Below are 21909 nucleotides of genomic sequence, written 5' to 3'. Positions count from 1 at the left end.
ATAAGCTTATAGGATTTGAATAACAAGTTATAGGATGAATTAAACTTTATCTTTTTTTTTTTTTTGAAACAATTTTTTTTTTATCTTTGTTTTTTATCTGGAACCTCCATTCCTTTTACTGGTGCCCAAGCTGTGCGGAAAGTGGGAGTAGTGGAAATGAAAAAAACAGCAAAATTTAATTAGAAGAGTTGAAAATAGAAAACCGCTTTAAAACCTAGCAAGAGCGGGTAGAAGTACACCTGAACCTCGAAGCAGGAACAAAGCTCCATTTTGTCTTAGAAGCAAACAGCAAGAAGTGAAATGGGCGGCGGCAGACACAGGTCTCGAACTCAAAGAAAGCACTTCCGTGATGGCCGAGAAAACGTCTGGAAACGCCCCAAATCTGACACTTCTTCTGGTCCCAACAATGAAGATCGTTCTTGGCAGCCTTTCGCCACTCAAAACGCCGCCTTCGATGAATACTACAAGGTTCTCTTTCTTTTCTACTGTCTCATGGCTATGGAATTCTTTTAGTTGTGGATGTGATACCCTTTTTGTAACAGGAGCAAGGAATAGTGACGCCAGAAGAATGGGACTCCTTTGTACAATTTCTTCGTACACCGTTGCCATCTGCTTTCAGAATCAACTCGAGGTTTCTGTGTTGTAGTTCTTGATGTTGTTTTTGTTCTTTTAGGCTGGCATTCTTCTGTTTTCTGATGCCTTAAATTAATACAAGTGAATGAGAACAATGGATATAATTATGTCTAGAGTAGTAACTGAACTAAAATCGATTGCTTGCTCTTCACTATGGCATTAGCTAGTTACGTACTTGCAGTTCCATCTGTCTACTTAGTGACTGAAGAAATATTGGATATTACTACTTCATTGTGAATACGCAAGATTTCTTCGCTCAAAATAAATGGAAATTTACATCAAGAGAATTGTGGGGTGTTTTTTTAGTGGTCACATAATACTGAATCGAGCTACTTGATAGATCTAGAAGGTGGTAGTGTAATTTTCCATAGGCGTGCTATAGCAGCATTATGCTATAAATTTACCTAATTCAAGATGGTAATCTCCTGTATAATAGTCAGTTGTAAATGGTGGATTTAGTTTGGGCAGCCAGTCTTTGAATCGTCAATCAATATATTGAGATGTTGGGACATGAGCAGGTCATGTTCTGAGCTCTGTGAAATAGTTTCCTACAAGAAATTCAAAGAGAAGTATATTTTCTGGAGTCAGAGATTCAGTAAACACTATACTACTTGTGCCAAGAAAGTTATGAATACATGGGTGAAGAGAATCTGTGGATCACAATTTAAATGGAAATAATCAGGTGGTCTTGGTTGATGAAGGATTTGTTATAGAATAAAATAATGAGACTTCTTTCTATTTTTCTTATTTAATTTGAACAATGAGGCTACTGACACAAGTTGTGAACAATCAAGTGAGTGATGTTCGTCACGATTTAAGCATGACATCTTGTATCTCACCACATTATTTCCCAATTCTGAAAAACTGATGAAGCTTACATAAAAAAAAAGTGGAAAATCCTTTTAAGTTGAGCAGCATAAGAAAACTTAAACATAATGATTATTCAAAAATGATATAGCTAGTGATATAATCTCATAACTTACAAATTATCGTTTATATTTGCAGTGGCCAGTTCTGTACAGATATTAGACTACAGTTAGAGAATGATTTCTCAAAATCTCTTCAAGCTGAGGTACGTTTATACAGAGTTTTAGTGTGCATTTGCCAACTGTTGTTATTGTTCTTAGGTTCTTTTTTTCTTTGCCAGTCCACTGATGGTGTTGAAATGGAGGCTATCAGACCATTGCCTTGGTATCCTAATAATCTAGCATGGCAGTCTAATTTTTCTCGTATGCAGCTAAGGAAGAACCAAACTCTAGAGAGGTAATGTTGGAGACTTGTTTTCAACTAAAGCACGATTGATAATGTTGAAACTTGCTTGCCTGCTCATTTATATTCCAATTTCCACCTGATTTATTTATATTTCACCTTCTGATTTATCTGGCAATATTTTTAATAGAAATGTATACCATGGAAAGGACAGTAGATTATCTTCTATCAATGGCAACATCTGATTGTTTATAATGAGATATAAGAAATTCTGAGTAAAGGGGATAAAGATATAGATGACAGGGGTTACTGCCCTAAATATACGATGCCAAATGTGCAACTTATTGCAACTGTGAATTTTTCTGGTTTCTAGTTCTAAATATCAATATTGCATCATTTATGACATTTTGAAAATTCCTGTGTGTTTGTTGCTGTAAAAAAGATTTATAATCCGTGAAATTTTGATGGTTGTGTAATCATAAATGTGACATAAAAGATGATATAAATTGTATGTGCTCAAGTGTTGAATTTTGAATTGTTTTTGCAAGCTGGAACTTCTAATTTTTCTTTTTCATATTTTATACAACTTGATTATTGTAAGGTTGTAGTGGCAGTGTGGTACTTTCATATTTTTGGCTAAATGTATAATAAGTGAATCTCTTTTTGTTATTTTTTTACTGTGCAAGATTTATTAATGGGTCTTAAATTGTTTGGTCATTATTTGATGACCAACTTCGCAGAAATATTACATTCAATTGTTAAAGATAGTTTTCATGTCTTGAATTATTCATAAATCATCCAGCGTAGTGACATTAAGGATTGGGATTAGTTGCATAAAAAGTGCCCATTTGAATCAGAAGAAATCACCTTAGAGGTTGCATATTTTGACTGGGGCTACATTGAGTATACAATTTCTCCTTTTTATTGCAACTGCGAGACCTTTCCATTTGCAGTTGTGTGCTTAGCTTAACATTTTGCTGTTTTCACCTTAGAGGGCGAGCCTTGGCGCAACGGTAAAACGTTGTTGCCGTGTGACCAGAGGTCACGGGTTCGAGTCTTAGGAGCGGCCTCTTGCCAATTAAATTGGCAAGGGAAGGCTTGCCCCCAATACACCCTTGTGGTGGGACCCCTCCCCGGACCCTCGCTCAGCGGGGACGCGTAATGCGACCGGGCCGCCCTTTATATATCAAAATTGTTTCTTCCAGTTTACACCCATGTAACTTAGGACCTTCTGAAAGTACAAAATAACCCACAAACTTGCACCTGCATTAACTTTTTGGTCGAATGGATAATTTACTCTAACTCACAACTTTTACCTCAGTATCAACAGTAATCAAATTGGACAAGTCAATTAGTAAGTTAGGCTAAATAGGGAAAATATGCCAATTTGGGGAAACTAGGCAAAAAAAAGTTGATTTGCGAAGTCAATTTGTACTTCTTCCCAGATAATCTCACGACAATAATTTTTTAGGCACCCAGTTCTTCAGTACTAGAGTATATGTGCAATATTTACCAGCTGTTCTCATTTCAATCAACTTTTTTGGTTTATTATTCTTATTCTTATTCTTATTTTTCAGTTGAACATTCTCATTCAATGTTTTCAGGTTTCATGAGTTCTTGAAGCTGGAAAATGAAATCGGAAACATTACTAGACAGGAGGCTGTCAGCATGGTGGGCAACCCATTTTGTGGTTTCTTAATGATATTTTGTTTTCTTTCTTCAGAGCATGAGCGCCTTGATTTTCAATGAGGTTTTTGCTGACCTTGTTGATACATATTCATTTCCATAATTGCTGGCTTGTGATGTAGGTACCTCCTCTCTTCCTGGATGTACATCCAAATCATTTTGTTCTTGATAGTGAGTAACATGTGCATAATTCCCTTTCCTTCTCAGTCCACCATCTTCCCTCTCCCTCTCTCTCACTTCCTAATATGGAATTGCCCTTTCTGTAGTGTGTGCTGCACCAGGTTCAAAAACATTCCAGTTACTGGAGATAATATACCAATCGACAAAACCAGGATCATTGCCTGACGGAATGGTTTGTTTTCTTTCTATAATCTTGCTTACTCTCTTTGTAGTCTGTTTCTGCTTCATAACTTCGTTTGCATTTCATTAGTTTAACCACAATATGCTTTCCATAATTCATCTATTGGTGGCACTTAACAAGTGAAGTTGTAAAAATTATGTTACTCTAGAATCCCATATTTATTACATCATCTCCCAAAAGGTGTTTCTTTTACTTCTTTGTGGTCATGTAGAATGGACAACTCCCATTTACACACTATTATGTAAATTTGATTCACTATTTTCTTGTTGTAGGTTACAGCAAATGACCTTGATGTGCAAAGATGTAATCTTCTCATTCATCAAACAAAAAGAATGTGCACTGCTAACTTGATAGTGACAAATAATGAAGCCCAGCATTTCCCTGCCTGTCGTTTGAACAAAAGTTCTGCTAAAGCTTCTGAAATTGAATCTGAACCCCCAATTAGCCAACTTCATTTTGATCGTGTATTGTGCGATGTTCCCTGCAGTGGAGATGGCACCCTCCGGAAGGCTCCCGATCTGTGGAGGAAATGGTAGAATTAGACCCCCTTTGATAACAAAAAAATTCACTTAAATTAATATATTAAGCACTTCTTTGATTTAAGTGTGTTTCATAACTGTTTTTTTGGCCACTTAAATTATTCAATTAAGTTAAAATTCACTTATTCTGTTAAGTAAAAATATTTAATTTAAAATTTTAAGTTTTGAACATTATCAACTAGTATTTTTAAATTCAGTACTTATTTTCATTATTTATGGACAACACAGTAGTTCTCGAAAATAATCTCTCTTTTAACTATCTGCATCTTTTTTCATTGGCTTTAGATTGGAATTTATTTGTCTTTCCTTATATGTAGGAGTCCAGGGATGGGCAATGGACTCCATGTCTTGCAGCTTCAAATAGCAATGCGAGGTACTTGATGCCTTGATGAGAAAAATGTCAATAAAAATAACAGTACCATTTTAGAGATTTTTTCTTTCTTTTCAAAATTCTATGGTTGCGCAATTTCTTACTAGTGCATGCCAATTGCATGTTTTAAAATTTAATTAATCTTCTCTACTCTAGTGTCAGTAGCAAGTAGAAGTGCATGATAAAGTCATGTTGTTTGATTTAGCTGCTAAGCATTGGATAATTTGGCAGTTTAATGTTTGGACTGTAAGAGACAGGATCTTGGTTTTTGGTTGAATTGGTTAGTTTCATATTGAATGACACGGGCTTCAAGAATTTGATTATTGGTTATGTTTCAAATTCCGTCACCCATTTTTACTAAGAAACTGAAAGAAACCTCAGAAACAGAAGAAAGCGAGGAAGAAACAGATGTAGAAACAACTTCCGAAACGAAGGGTACTTGCTTGGCTGGTAAAATGAATGGAAAAGCTAGGAAGTTGGTATTTATTAGGAATAGAATATGAAGATCAAGAAGACCAAACTGACGGTTGGTTGAGAGCAGTGTACAATGTTTCTGAGGCATCATAATGGCCATTTATGGAGAAAGGATAATGGAACAAATGTACAAATAAGAGAACAAGAGAATAGAGAAAAGAGCAATTTTTTCACAAGGATTGGGTCAAATTACTGGAACTGAATGATGCGTTATAGATAGTTAGACACTAATCTTTTCTAGTTCATGGCTGTGTTATCTCTCCTTCAGAAAAAGCTTTTGGCCATAAAGCTTTAAGGCATACTTTGAACTGAACTTGCTTCTGTGCTATGTTGCACGGAAACTGAAACGGAAACGATACTGGGAAACGTAATTTCTGAAAAACATAGGAAACGGAAACGTGGGGGAAACGTGTAAATATTAAAAATATAGGGGCATATTTATAAATAGTAAAAATATAATTATACATTAAATAAAAACAAGATTGAAGAACAAGATGAAGAAAGTCCAAGCTCAATCAAGATTCAAGAGACAAGGATTATAGGAGAAAGAAATATGGATAAGTTCTTTAAATTGAAGGATACAAGTAAGTAATTATCTCTCAAATACAAAGTTTCAATTTTCCTAGTCTTAGATTAAAGAGGAACTGCAAAATAGAAAGTTTGAATTTCCAGAATTTTAATCAAAATAGGTAGGGAAAACCGTTCAAAAACTGAGAGACGCGTTTCATATTTTTGGTAATTACGGAAACGTGCCCGGAAACGTTTCGTATCAGTTTCCGAGAGTTTCCGTTTCCCACATCTGCCGGAAACGGGGAAACGCTTGTCATGAAGAGTTTCCGTGCATTATAGCTTCTGTGCATAAACAATCAGTAGGACTTCATTTGCTTCTCTCATGCATGATCTTGTGTGAATTGGATTTCATCAATAAATGAAGGTTTTTTTTTCTGTTCTGTCGTAAACATGAACTGAGACTACATTTTGATGAGAAATGTGAGGATGAGCGCTTTCGCCTCTGATGTGTTTTCCCACTTCTCCTGAAATGTTGGATGTCAAGAGTTGAATCAGTAGGACTTCATATGCTTCTCTCGTGATCTTTATCATGTTTTATGCTGCTTTTTTACTGTATTTTATATTGGAAAGACATAATTGAGCAGTCTACTGCTGGCTGATGATTTTCAGGCTCTTAATCCAACTTTGATTAACCAATGTATGTTAAAATGTTTTTTATGCTGCTGGAGTGTCAGCCTGGGCTTCAACTTTAGTTTTTTCTTTTTACCATTTTTTTTTGCGCAAACTCTGTTTTGTTTCTTGGATTTATCTAGTTGTAATCTTCGGTAATTGAAATTTTAAGATATCCTGACCAGATTATTTCAAGTGGAATTTTATGCTGAACAATGAAATTGATTGTTTCAGGCTTATCCTTGCTTAAAGTTGGTGGAAGAATGGTGTATTCAACCTGCTCAATGAATCCAGTTGAAAATGAAGCTGTTGTCGCTGAGGCAATCTATCTTCCAGAATTATTATCATATCTACACTTCTGAGCTTCTTGTTTCTAAATTCTATTTTTTTTTGGGCAACCTGCCCGATATTATCAGATTTTACGGAAGTGTGAAGGCTCTGTTGAACTAGTTGATGTCTCTAGTGATCTTCCTCAACTGCTCCGCCGCCCAGGTCTAAGGAAATGGAAGGTTTGTTATCTGTGCTCAGCTTATTTTTGTCTCTTTGCCCTTTTCTGCTGAAGGGTTGACCTGCTAATTCCATATATTAAGGATTTTGATTTTAGCAGCCTTTTAAGATAATGTCACATACATGGAGAGGCTTGTGCTTACAATCCCATTGACCTACATTATACATGATTTTATTGTACTTTTTAATTGTCTAACACTGGTATGGTAGCTTGCTCAAGCCAGGTTGATATAATTTTTAGTTTTTTTATGGTAGTAAAACAAATTCCAGTTTGTACTGTTTCTTGTATGTGCCAAATTGCTTCTGTTAACCATGGTATAAGCCACTGATAGCTGCATAGGTTTTGAAGTAAATCAGGATCGTTTTTCCTGTAATACCATTTTTCTTATACATTTGAATGTAGGTAATTATTTTCAAAATTTGGCTTTTTGGATAATTATTGCATGTACAGGTATGTGATAAAGGTATCTGGTTATCGTCACACAAAGACGTCTACAAATTCCGCAGATTCGGGATACATCGCAGCATGTTTCCTTCGGGAAAAAGCTATGTTGCCCCAGCCGATAGCAACCAGAAGGACGAGAATGGTAGTTATGCGCATTCTGAAGATGAACCAGTGCAGGATCCCATGGCTTCAACAGATGACTTGAATGAGGAAGAAGTTTCTGATCTCCCTTTAGAACGATGCATGAGGATTATGCCTCAAGATCAGAACAGTGGAGCTTTTTTCGTCGCTGTCCTCCACAAACTCTCTCCTTTACCAGGTAATTTATCCTTGAAGTATCATTTCATACATGCAGCTAACGTATTAATACTGTAGGCATGTAGGACATCAGGATTACGAATGTCTGTTGTTGGTTCTCATGCCACTCCATCCTCCCTGACATTCTTTTTTGTCTTTTGTTGGGCTGGACCACTTTCTTCCAAACTGCTTATGTTTTTATTTGCCATCTGTGAATTACTCAATTTGTATCTCGAGATGGATTGTATTTATGTCATTAATCAGGAACAATTTCACATTTTTTTTTTGCTTCCTATGGTATTAAATTTATCCTATTATTGTAGTCATTCCAGAGAAACCAAGTCGGCGGAGAAATGGCTCAACTGAAAAAAGTGAGCTGCCGGAGAAGTTATCAGATCAGGTTACTGGAGCTACTGTTGTTCCAGAGCTAAACATGGAAGATTCTCCATCAGAAAAAATTTCTGAAGCAGCTTCAGAGTCTGATTTAATTGAGGATGAACCAGACCAAGCTGCTTTAGAACCTGATACTTGCAATACCTCTGAGAAAAGTGATTCAGAGAAAGCCCAGGACACGGGTAATGTGGAGACTGAGACTCAATCTGGGAAGGAAGTGGGGAAGAGAAAGTTGCAAACTCAAGGCAGATGGAAAGGCGTTGACCCTGTTTTGTTCTTCAATGATGAAGTCATCATCAATAGCATTAAGGCATTCTATGGAATTAATGAATCATTTCCATTCAATGGACACCTAATATCAAGAAACATTGATAATAACCATGTGAAGAGAATCTATTACGTTTCCAAGTCAATCAAGGATGTGCTCGAGCTGAATCTTATGGGTGGCCAACAGCTCAAGATATCTTCGGTTGGCCTGAAGATGTTTGTAAGTAAAATGACATGCTATTTTTTACATTATAATATCAAAGTTTATTATATCTAATATAGATTCTAGAGAAAGATGCTGGGTGACCTGATTCACTTAAGATTCTCCATCAACAGAGAACTGATTTTATTTTTTATTTTTCATTTTTCTTCCTTGTGTAGGAGAGACAAACGTCAAGGGAAGGCACATCAGCTCCATGCTCATTTCGGATATCATCAGAAGGATTGCCGGTGATTCTTCCTCACATCACCAAACAGATCCTCTGCGCCTCTCCTGTAGATTTCAAGCATCTTTTGCAATATAAAGGAGTCAAATACTCGGACTTCGTTGATTCTGAATTTGGGGAAAAGGCATCCAAACTGAGGATGGGTTGCTGTGTGATAATTCTGGGAGGTGCGTATTATCTGTACAGTCCAACATAACAACACATAAACACGAGAGTTTAGCTTGTTATTTTTTGGTTTGCAGATGGCAAAATTTCTCCAGATCGTATCGAGGTGGATGCTTCAACAATAGCCATTGGATGCTGGAAGGGTAGGTCGAGTTTAACTGTGATGGTGACAGCAATCGACTGCCAAGAACTGCTTCAAAGGCTTTCAGCACGTATGGGGGAAGAAAGCTCTCCCGTGCAAGAAAACGTTACTGGAGTCAAAGAATCGCAGGACATGAATGGAAACTTAACGGCTGAGCCTGAGGAGTCCACATCTATCCAAGACGCAGCTGCTATAAATGGCTGACAGCTCATTAAGTTAGTAAAACTGGTTTGTTTGGGTATTGTTTCGCGTAAAAACCATAACATTATTTTTCTTAGTCATTTCTTTCTATAGGAATGACAAACCAATTTTGGTGTAGCAATTCGGAAGTTGCAAAACTATACAACAGAACTGAATGAGAAATACATGTGTTTTGACAAAGATTATATTAAATAGGGACTAGAGAGCTATACTATCTGGATGCTTTTTCTCAACTACTGAACGGCAGTGGCTTTCTTTTCTTGGCTGCTAGGTTCTCAAAACTAATTTCAAAAATGAATTTATGAAAACGAAATCAAAATTGAAAATCAGATTAGCCTAAATCAATGGTTGGAAGTGAAAAATTTACTACTATGTAAATACTCATATTCTACATTTAATTATATACGTTTTTTCTCATGGAATTTAAATTTAGACTTAAAATTTATGATTTTCAAATTTTAATTTTAAAATTAAATAATTAATACATTTTTATTAAAATGAATAATGTATATATGTTTTGGATTGAGAGAGCTCAATTCATTTCTAAACACCATTGTCCCACTGTCAAGATCAGGGGTAAAACACCATTTACAAAACCTTAAGTCTATAAATAAGTAATTTTTATTTTCTATTTGATACTATTATTACTTCTTTACTTTGATTAGATATTGACTTTGTTATCATAGTGTATTTAAAGGGTCAACACGAACATGTCAACTAACAGCTGGAGAAATCAATACAGAACTCGATTAAAGAATATGTATAAGAAATTTATGAATGGTTAACCGAATTAAATAATAAGGTAATTTATGCAATGGAGGAAATAGCAGAAAGTTTTATGAATATATGAAAGTTGAAATCTTAAGGTATGAGCATTGCCTTAAGGAAGCCAGTCTTAATCAGAATTGGGGAAAAGACATGGACATGTCTTAAGACAGCTAGTCTTTTGCCCATTTTTTTTTACCGCAACTTTGGTGTTTAAAATCTTAATTTATTTATTGTTTTATCACTTATAAGGTTATTTGTATCTTTAATTTATTTCTTTTGTTGCCTTGACTATCAATAGGGTTAAAAAAAAAAAATACTTTGTATGAGTTTTTGATGTATTTGAGATTGAAATAACAATTGAAAGAAAATTTCTCTTTTTTCTTCCTATATATTCCTAGTACAGTAAAACCTCTATATAGGAATACACTTGGGATCGGACTATTTGTATAACAATTGGGAGATTATTCCTATATAGAGGTTGGTATAACAAAGACTCTCAGCACTTGAAACCAAACTTTTGTATAACAATTGGGAGGTTATTCTAATATAGAGTATTCCTATATAGAGGTTCTACTGTATTTAGAATCAATATGTATATAGAATCCTATCTTTCTGATATTCAATCGAATTAACCGACTACTAACAAAACTTATTCTTCCATATAACAGTTGGTATTAGAGCCCTAGTTATTTAAGGTTTTAAGAAGACAACAGGTGGATGACAATACTGCTCAATTGACGGAGATAATGGAGCAACAGTTCGACATGGAGACTTTAATACACATGATGACTAAGCTCATGACCGGCTGATCTAAATTTGGAGAGGAGCCCTAATCTTAGAAGAAACCTTAACTTTAGAGGCACAAAACCACAAGGTAAAGTTGATTGTAGAAGACGTGGGGGATACAAAGAGAGGATAACCATCAATGGGAATCAGGTTTGAGAATTGATATTCCTGAATTTCATGGAAGTATGAAGCTCGAAGTATTTCTTGACTACGACTACGGGGTGGCAAATGGCAGGGCATGGGCGGCGATACATTTCCTATTTTGCCTCCAATATTTATGGAGACGGTTTTGAAATATCATCGTTAAAAAGTTCAGACTTTTTTTTTTTTTTTTTTTTTTTAATCCCCACCCTTACTCCGCACCAATTTTTGCTGGGAGTCCCAATCCCTCAAAAATAATTACTCTAATATTTACATTAACTACTAAAACAAAAGTTAGTAACAACATATAAACAAAACAAAGCCTAGAAAATTAACAAAGACCAGTTTGCTCTGTTAAGTTGGGTGTGAGATTGCAAGTATCAAAAATATATTATAGTGCATAGTTTAACATGGGAATAACTTAACGTTTTTAAAGAAGTGCAGATTTAACTCTAACGTATAAAATGGTACAAATTTAACCTTAGTGTTTTTAAGTAAGATCAATTTTAGCCGTACATTATTGAAAATTTAAAAAAATTGGTTTTACTGTTATTTAATTATCAGATGAAACATTCCAAACAAGTTTGTCGATAAATTGAAACGATTTCATAATTTTTTAGTTGGTTATTTGCACCTATATCCACGGTCGGCCTTAAGCATAGGTCAAGAGTGCAACCTGTTATAATTCTTTAAATTTAACCCTAATATTACATAAACATTAACTGCCTGAATGTTTGAATAAAATGATTTTCACAAACATAATGATAATCAAGAGAGCGTACATTGATCCATGATGAGAATGATTGAGTTCTTAGAAATCACCGAGAATTGTGTTTCTCTCGCTTAACCCCTCAGACTTGACATATTTTCTTGATGGAGAGAAAAATAACTTTAGATATGTTAGAGAGAGGACTAATTCTGATTATATTCTTTAAATATACATTTCAAGGTGTCTCTTCATCCCTAAGGTACCTTTTTTTTTATTAATGAACCAACAAGATTCAACATACCTTTTCATTAATCAATCACGACGATTGATCGTACCTTTTCGTGAACTGACCAATAGAATTTATTTTTTATTTTATTAAACCATATAAGTATATAATATACTAGGACCATATATTAACTTGATGTAAATATTATGGAAAATCCAATATTCTTCCACTTGGTCCATGTGAATTTATATATACTGTTTAAAAAACAAACATGATGCACGCATTAAAATAAATCCATTATCATATTGATCACATCATAAAGTCATCATTAAGTCTAATAAGGATCATAGTGGTCGTATATCAGTTTATCGACATAGTCCCTTCCATGTATCACAATACAAATCTTATACTTAACGTGAACTGTAATAAGGTTTTTCATGATGGTCCAACCATAATATCTTTGTTAGAGACTATATCTTGTTTATTTCACATAATGCATTCATGTATATATACTGATGAGGTATATAGGCTAGGCCCAGCCATATATAGACATAAGCCCACACCGGCGAAGGGGGCCACCAGCCCACCTAAAAGCCCATCCCACACCTATAAAATGCACCGCACCAACGCTATTAAGGGGTATGATCTCTCTCTCTCTCTTTCTCTTATCATCATACTTTATCTCTGTATATCGAACTAACTTGGACGTCAGGGTGTTCTTAGGGACTAATCTCGGCACAAAGACGTGATCCGAATCGGAAGGCTACTCCAACTCCTCATTATTTGGGGCGGTGAGCATGAATCGGAAGGCTACTCCAGGTCTCACCCCCCCTACGGGACTCAGAACAATCGGCGATATCAACCCAGCATGACCACCTCAGATTCTAACCCTCTTAGGTCGCGATGCACCTATGTCTTTACCCTTATCCGATTCCGCCTTGCGTTTCCTTTGACGAATTCGGCCAGTATATTTCAAGGCGAAATCACTAGGAGCAACCAGAGCTAATTTCACGATTTTATTGAGACGAACTCTCCGATATAATACCTACCCTAACACCCCAAAGAAAGCACCAAGGAAGATTAAAGCTCGGCAGGGAAAGTGGACTGACCTCTTCTTCCAAGTCGTAGGCAGGGGAAACTTTCACGGGGAGGAATGTTGCAAGCCGAAGCAGACGAAATGTAATCCGAGCTCGGGAAACAACTCTTCAAAATGGAAGCAGAGAGAAAACTAGCGAGGGCAAAAGAGAATTCAGAAGACTAGAAGGAACTGAGAACTGAAACATGCAAAACTATTTATACTGCACATGCAGCCAATCAAATTCTACTCTGGACACTTGGCTCTCACACGCCGCCTTTTTAGTCACGCGTCATAAATGCAGTCAACACAAAAAAGCACGCACAGAAGAGCAAAGGTCTCTTCCTTTATTTTTAAAATTGCCAGTGCATTACAATTGGCATGCATCTTGCAAAAACCGAATCCTCGATTGGCACCGCTCGCCTAGGCGCCTCGCATCATAACACCACACCATACTTATGGAACGCCGAGGCTAAGCAACATCAAAAGTGAATAACCTATAGGCCACATCGATAGCGACACATATGGGCACATCGGAAACACATCCTCACATGTAATGGTTCATTCTCATAATTTGGTTCGCGGGGGGGGGGGGGGGGGGGGGAGGGGGACTACTTGATGAGGTATATAGGCCAGACACAGCCATATATAGACATAAGCCCACACCGGCGAAGAGGGCCACCGGCCCACCTAAAAGCCAATCCCACGCCTATAAAAGCACCACACCAACGCTATTAAGGGGTATGATCTCTCTCTCTCTCTCTCTTATCATCATACTTTATCTCTCTATATCGAACTAACTTGGGCATCAGAGTTTTCATAGGGACCGATCCTGGCACAGAGATGTGATCCAAACCAGAAGGCTACTCCAACTCATTATATACTAATCATAAGAAACATGCATAAAATTTATATCAGGAACAAGAAGTAAATATGCTTAGAGTGTTAAATATACTATAAGATAAAATATAATTATAACATCATTAATGATATCCGATAATCACCATTCTTTCAACATGTTCACTAAATATCTTAAGGGATAATCCTTTTGTCAATGGATTCACAACCATAACATTTGTGCTATATGTTCGATTGACACTCTTTGTTTCTGAACGTCTTCTTTAACAACAAGATATTTGATTTCTATATGTTTATCACCTTATGAATACTTGTCGTTTTTAGAAAAGAAGACTGCTGCAAAATTATCACAATAAATTTTTAGCAGCTTGGCAATACTATCGACAATTCCAAGTCCTGAAATAAAGTTCTGCAACCATAATCCATGAATCGTGGCCTCAAAGCATGCCGCGAACTCAGTTTCCATAGTGGGCGTAGCAATTATAGATTCTTTTGCACTCTTCCATGAAATTGCTCCTCCAGCTAATTGGAAAAAATAGCCGAATGTGCATTTTCTCGTATCCACACATCCTCCATAATCTGAAATCTAAATATCCAATCATTTTAAGATGCTCAGATCTCTTATAAGTGAGCATATGATATTTTGTTCATTGAAGATATTGCAACACTTTTTTTGCAGCTTTCCAATGATCAAATCTTAGGTTACTTTGCTACTTGCCTAATATTCCAACAAAAAAAACTAATGTCTGGCCCAGTACAAGTCTATGCATACATCAAGCTCCCAACAATATTCTTTTATTCTTTCTTGTTGATAACCTTTTTTTTACTTCCTTTTTACTTTATGCACACCCGATCGAAAAGTGATTCTCTTATTCCTATTGATCTCGAAATTGAACGTACTCTTTGTAGGTTTCGAAAAGAGAGAATGGCAAACCCCAACGCCGAGGTCAACCAACCCAACGGAAACCCAAGGCCACAAGTCAACAACATCCGCGGGGGCAATGATACACGTTCGATGATGGAGATCCTTGCTCCGCATCGTCCCCAAAATCGTAATGGCATTGTCGCTCCCACGATCCCGGCCAATACATACGAGATCAAGACCGGAATGATCCAATTGATACAACAATGTGGTCAATTCGGAGGGGAACTCCATGAGAACCCCAACGAGCATTTAGATAAATTTCTTATGTGTGCCGATACCTCTCGGCAACATGGTGTTCCCATTGAGGCTGTAGACTGAAATTGTTTCCTTTTTCATTGACAGGACAGGCGTTGGAGTGGCTACACTCATTGGAGGCGGGATCCATCACGTCATGGGAGGAGCTCGAAAAGGAGTTCCTTTCCTACTATTTTTCGCCGTCCAAAACAGTCAAGTTACGGACCGATATCACATCCTTTAGGCAGTTGGAATGCGAGGCCCTTCACGCAGCTTGGGCTAGGTTCCGGAAGTTGCTCCGAAACTGCCCCCACCATGACATCCCAAAGAACGACTTGGTAAGCACTTTTTTCCACGGGTTAACCCCCACTAACCGTGCGACTGTTGATTCCGCTGCAGGTGGGGATCTATTTCGGAAGTCAGCTAGTGAGGCCTACGAGCTCATTCATGAGCTCGTAAGGAAAACTGTGCAATGGCAAGAGGATCGGCTTGCCGGCCCGTCGCGACACCAGACGTTCGCTGTGGAGAAAGAGGCTCTGAAAAGCTCCATAGCAGAAATGAACAAGAAACTTGACTCGTTGATCGCCCAATTGAGCCTCAATAAAAGTGTGCAGGTCCTGATGTGCACTCACTGTGGTGGAGACCATGATGCGTTTAATTGCCAAACCGGTAGCCCTTTCACCGGCGATGCCGAAAACGTAAGTTATATAGGAGGCAACCAAAGGTATAATTCCCATCCGAACTCCTATTCTCACCACAATAATAATAATAATAATAATGGCGGATGGAGGCCTCGGTACCAACACCCGAACTTATCATATGGCAATAATAATAACGTGTTGAGGCCCCCATCCGGCTTTGAGCAAGAATTTCGGGAAAACGGGCTCGGGCAATCACAAGCCGCGCCCGGTAATCGAAACACTCCACCTTCCAACAATGTACACGACCAATCGGTCACGTCCTTGTTGAAGGACATATTAACTCGTCTTTCCGATAGCGAAGTGTTTTGCAGGGATCTTAGCCGCCAGGTGGCCCACCTAAACCGTCAACAACAAGAAAGGCCACTAGGGACCCTCCCGACAAACACTGAACAAAACCCGCGGGGTAAGAATCGGGAATCCGGACAGGTGGTAACGCTCCTCAACAATAGGAGTTCGGACCCGTCAAGTTCCAACCCGGACATCTTGCCCTAAGCCGCGGCGTGAGAAAGTCGAGCTACTTCGACTATAAACGTAGCATCGGTTTGAATTACTCGAACCCTTTTGTTTATATGTATTATAAGTTTTCGTTCTTTTAATTTTTGCTTTCATTTTTATTTTTAGCTTAGTTTCTATTATTTTTATAAAACCAAAAGAAAAACAAATCCCACATTAATCCAAAAATTTTAAGGTACGCGGGACGTATAACCCCATACGCCCTGCGTATCTTACGATTAATCCCAATAAATGCCACATAGAGGACACGCGGGGCGTACCCTAGGGTACGCCGCGCGTATCCTCGGGGAGTTGTGAATCACAACTCCCCATGGCAGCCTTTCTTTTGTCATAACTTCCCATCACTCCTCTTCCCCAAAAATCTTTCCCACTTCTCCACTCCACCTCTTCTTCCATCTAATCAACTTCCATCCTTTCAAATTCAAATCCTCAACCTCCCTCCACAATAAATTAACATTAACTACCCTCTTAATTTCAAAATTAAAACACCCAAAAACATTAATTAAACATAAAAACCATAAAAACATTAACACCTCATTAATAATATCATAAATTAAAACTCCAAAAAAATTCAAAATACATCTAAAAAAAAAAAAAAAACTGAAAAAGATTTTTTCGCATTCCGTTTTACACGCAGCGTACTCCCTTGTACGCCCCGCGTCCCTGCCTTTTTCTACCATCAAAAAGGGCAGGAGGTGCACTACGCGTGGCGTACCCCCATGTACGCCCCGCGTATCGCACCCCTATCATGCAATTAAGCGCTCAAAAGGTGGGATACGCGTGGCGTGGCCGCTTCACGTCGCGCGTACCCCTCCCGGGGATCCGAGTTTTGCTTGGATCCCCACTTCCTTCCTATAAATATCCTTCCTTTTTCCTTCTTTTTCTCCACTCATTAACCCAACTCTTCCCCAACACTCATCTCCCACTCTTTCTACTTCTCCTCCATTCCTCACTAATTTTCATGGCACGAAAAAGAGCCACTGACATACGCCCCCCACGGTCCACTCGGGCCCGATCCTCCCGTTCCGCACAAAACCAACAATCCCCTCCACCTCCCGAACGGGAGGAAACTCCACCACTCACCCGCCAATACCGGGCTCCTTTTCATCTCCTCACCGAGGAGGAGGCCCAAAGGTACGAAGATCTTTGTGCCGCCACTATCGTGGAGCTCCCCTATATCCAACGAAGCGTGCTTGATCAATATGATTTGGGCATTCCCTTCGAAGCTCGCCTCCGTGCCCTCGGTTGGTACGACATCTACTCTACGCATCGGCGGGTGTACCCGTCCCTAGTGGTGGAGTTCTACACCACCCTCACCTCCAACAATGTCCCCGGAGCCGCCCTCTTCAACTTCCGCCTCCACAACCGCCCCTTTTCCATTGACACTCAATGGCTCCAACACCATTTCACTCCCCAAGCGGAGGGGGGCCGATCCAGTTGGCCCGACGGTGTTGCCGCTCATGAGTTTTGGGCCTCCATTACCGGGTCCGATGACTATCACGTCTCCAACCTCTGTCCATCTCTCATCCGTGACCCTATCCTCCAACTTCTCCACCGCTTCATCTCATTTTACTTCTCGGGGAAGTCCGAGGCCTCTAAGGTCAACAAACACGAACTGTTGGCCCTCTACTGTTGTGTCAATGGGCTCACCTATGACCTCGCCTATCACGTGGCTGCTCACCTCCACTCCACACCCATCCGGAAGCGGGCCAAGCTCGGTTTTGGCCACCTCATCACCATCTTCGCCCTCACCGCTCTCGGTGAAGCTGCCCTCGATCGCCTCCCGAGCCTTTTGCCTCGGCCCGTGGATAAGAATGCCTTTAAGTCTCTTAATCATTCGACCTCCGGCCCGGGCGAGACTTCGGGGGTGGCCCACTCCAATGCGGACGGTGACTCGGACTCAAGCTTGGGTCTCAATTTTAGTCCTCCACCCCTCCATGATTTTAACTCTCTTTATGCTCGGTTGGATATTTTGGAGGATAACCAACGTCGGGATCGGGCTCATTTCGACTCCTGCTTCGATGCCCTCGAGGCTCAAAGGCTAGAGGATAGGGCTAACTTTGACGCCTTCACCAACGCCTTCTACACCCACTTCAACATCCATGACAATCCGCCTCCACCACAACCATAGTTCCGTTTTTCTTTCTCTTTTCTTTATGTATTTTCTTTTGTTATTTCCTATGATGTTTTTATGTTTTAATGTATGATGTTATTTTTAATTAAAGCGTTAAGTTCCATTTGTGTTTTGTGCTTTCATTATTTTCGTTTTTATTGTTTAGAATAACACCACGCAGGGCGTACCCCATGGTACGCCCCACGTACCCACCATTTTTATGTTTAAAAAAGTTCAGAAACTCAAACACGCGGGGCGCCCTGTTCCTGCGCCCCGCGTATTTGAGTCTCTGACTTCAAAAACAATAAAAATGCCGCCCTACGCGGGGCGCCACCCCTATTACGCCCCGCATATTTGAGTCTCTGACTCAATGCGCAATAGAACTGCTACCCTACGCGGGGCGCCCCCCTGGGCACGCCTCGCGTAGGGCCCCTGACCACTAAGGGTCTTCTTTTCCTTTCCTTACTTTATTTTTGTTTTTGTTTTAACCTCTTTTTGCGACGCCCTTGGAATAGGCGTTATTTTAAATAACGCGGAGGGCCGTGCAACCCCGTACTTTTAGTTTGGTTTGCACTACCAAAAACAAAAATAAAAATTTAATAACAACAAAATAATTAAACTCATTTATTGACTCTTCAAAATTTTCCCGACACGCTATCCCTCCTTCGGAAATCAATTAAAGTTCCGTTATTTGTCATCAAAAATAAAAGCATCGGAACATAAAGGAATGATTCAATTAAGAGATTTTAGTCTTGATCTTAAAGTTAGGGAATTTGTGCAAAACTTAGGATTAGTACTAAACTAAGGCATTGAGGCTTAACCCAAATGTTATCTCCATAATAAACTTTAAAAAGGCAATAAAAACGGGATAGTTGAGAATTTAGCGAAGACTTGATAGTACACAATTTAAACCCGAATCTTTGTGAGGTATTTTTGAGCCTAAAAGAGTTCGTATGAGAACTCTAATTCTTTCACAACTTTTCGAGAGCTTTGACTTCACTCGACTCATAGAATTTTCATCCAATATCGGGTTAAGTACACTTATTTTTGGTAAAAAGGCAATAGATGATAAACCGAACCCACTTAGGCTAATTTTTCTTAATTTATTTTTTCTCGTTTTCATTGAACATTAGGAAACCCCTTCGAGCCTATTAACCAACCTTTTTATTAATACATGTTTAAACATTTAACCCTTTTTCCTCTTGTTCAAATACCGACATAACCAAGTTGCACCCGAATTACCCGAAATAAGTCACGGCCTTAGCAAATGAGCACCATAAGCCTTCAAAATTTTGTTTTTGTGCCTCTATCAAAACAAAAGATACGATAAAAATAAAAAGGCATTCTCAAGCTCCACCCGAGCAATTTTGAAGTATATTTTGTAAAATTCACCAAGGCCGAAATAAACAAAGATACGGTGCAATCACAAAATGGTATTTTTGAACTCGAGTTTCTTTAAACTAACCACTAAAGAAGCCACCCACATTACAACCCCCCTCCGGGTTCATTTTTAATATTGCCTAACCATATTTTAGGAGGAAAAACCCGGATGAAAATGCAAATTCAACATGATCTCGAGTAAGTGCCAAGAAGAGTGCTAAAACACCGACCCACCTAAAATTGAGCGTAAGAGCGAAATCCCTCGGTGAGGTACTATCGGGTTCTCAAAAGATAATCAACCCCCATTAATATTGCCTATTAAATCTTGATCATGGAGGTTTCAAACAAGTTTCGTACTCAATTGTTTGCGTAGGTACTTACCGAAACCTTTGCACAAAACCATTACTTTGAAATCACGCACTTGGCAAAACCAACCTTCGTTTTGTTTCTTAATTTTCTCAATCCCTTGTCTTTCGATTTCTTTTACTTGAGGACAAGTAAAACTTTAAAGTCCGAGGAGGTTTGATAGGGGTATTTTACCCCTATCTTTTAGCGTGATTTATGGGTTGATTTTGGATAGAATAAATAAGTTTAATTATAAAAATAAAGTGTTTTGATAAAATAAAGAAATAAAAATAAATCTCGTACTTTCAGTTCATTTTCCGTATTTTTTATTAGTTTAGGAAATACAAACGTCAAGCTAACTCGGCTCGCAAGATTTGTATTTCAGGTACGAGCAAGGCGCAAAAATTTACTCAAATACGCGGGGCGTATAATCCTTTACGCGGGGCGTGAAACATGTTGTCAGCAATGATTGCCTTATCCGCAAGAGCCATGTGGAATTGACTCAGCATACGCGGGGCGTATGCCACCCTACGCGGGGCGTATGACACATGTCGGAAATGATTGGCCTAATCCTGAAAGTCAGACTGCACTGTCTCCCTGACTCAACTCTTCGTACGCGGGGCGTATAACCATACACGCGAGGCGTACCAGGCATTTCCTCAATGATAAAAACTCAGAGACTCTTTTACGCGGGGCGTACGTCAGCTACGCACGGCGTAAAAGCTCCAATTCAAGCAATAAAACTTCAGAGACTCAAACACGCGGGGCGTACTTTAGCTACACAGGGCGTGCTTGAGACAACAAGACAACGAATTGGTCCACATGCAGGAGATTTCTGACGGAATGGGCACTTACGCGGGGCGTAGACCACCTTACGCGGGGCGTATCATGGGATTTCTGCACCAAATAATGTTGCTCCATACTTGCACTTTGTGAAGTTACAAACTTACCCTTGCTTGATGTCTATAAATAGGAAGCTCTTGAACTTCATTTGATACCAAGAAATAATTACACACTAGAGAGCAAACTATACTTGTTTTGGTATTTGTTATAGTATAGATTCAGTTTTTGTAGCTAAACTCTCCACCTCGAGAGCTTGTTCGGTTATTTCGGCATTCCATCGAAGTTCCGCTCCACCATTCGTCACCAAGCTCGAGAGTTCCACCTCCACGACCTAGGAGACGGCTTTGAGTCCGGTTAGCTAGTTTCAAGGGCGGATTCTCCCCTTTTACGTGCTAATTAGCTTGTACTCTTCCTATGTACTAGGCTTGGTTGTATTCCATTTATATACATTTCATATTTATAATTTCATGATTTATAATCTCTATTTCCCTTTACGTGTTAGTGTTTGCTACTTGTTTTGATATTGATAATTGATTATTGTGTAGGAGAACGCAATTTCCGACGCCATTTGGGCTATCTTTAAGGAGTTATATAGGTGTTGTTCTACCGGAAGTGACAAACCGAAAACCGTAGGAATTGACAAACCACGAAACTTACGGGCCCTAGTTTCTAATTCCCCCGTATTAGACACGCCTTGACTAGGAATCACGTAGTCTAAGTGCTTCACGGGTCAGTCCTACTACACTTAGTCATCTTTGCAAGAGTAAATTATTATCCATATACATTTAGAGTCGTTATTTATCGTGGTTATAACTTATCATTATTCATCCCACTTCATAGGGTTTTAGCTACATAAATCTGTGTCGCCAATAGTTAGGAATCGTGTGTAGTTGTGTCTTACTTTACCCCCAAAGTAATCGCCGCTTAAATAACATACGAAACCGAGTCGTCTAATACTTGTAATTATAAATCCCGTGG

General features: G+C 38.8%; 1 protein-coding gene across 1 annotated transcript; it reads left to right on the top strand.

Moving 5' to 3' along the window:
- Nucleotides 1-154: 154 nt before the first annotated feature.
- Nucleotides 155-9494, top strand: LOC136229478 (uncharacterized). Its single transcript, XM_066018311.1, has 15 exons — nucleotides 155-468; nucleotides 543-631; nucleotides 1639-1705; nucleotides 1781-1896; nucleotides 3447-3513; nucleotides 3651-3699; nucleotides 3795-3880; nucleotides 4162-4421; nucleotides 4746-4801; nucleotides 6686-6771; nucleotides 6868-6960; nucleotides 7410-7722; nucleotides 8024-8580; nucleotides 8742-8973; nucleotides 9049-9494. Exons 1-15 carry the CDS (start codon nucleotides 301-303, stop codon nucleotides 9315-9317), a joined length of 2508 nt encoding a protein of 835 aa, XP_065874383.1. The 5' UTR covers nucleotides 155-300; the 3' UTR covers nucleotides 9318-9494.
- The last annotated feature ends 12415 nt before the right edge of the window (nucleotides 9495-21909 follow it).

This window comes from Euphorbia lathyris, chromosome 5, assembly GCF_963576675.1.
Source record: "Euphorbia lathyris chromosome 5, ddEupLath1.1, whole genome shotgun sequence".
NCBI lineage: Eukaryota > Viridiplantae > Streptophyta > Magnoliopsida > Malpighiales > Euphorbiaceae > Euphorbia > Euphorbia lathyris.
Note: the sequence above shows the minus strand (reverse complement) of the source record. Positions and strands in the feature narration are given on the sequence as shown.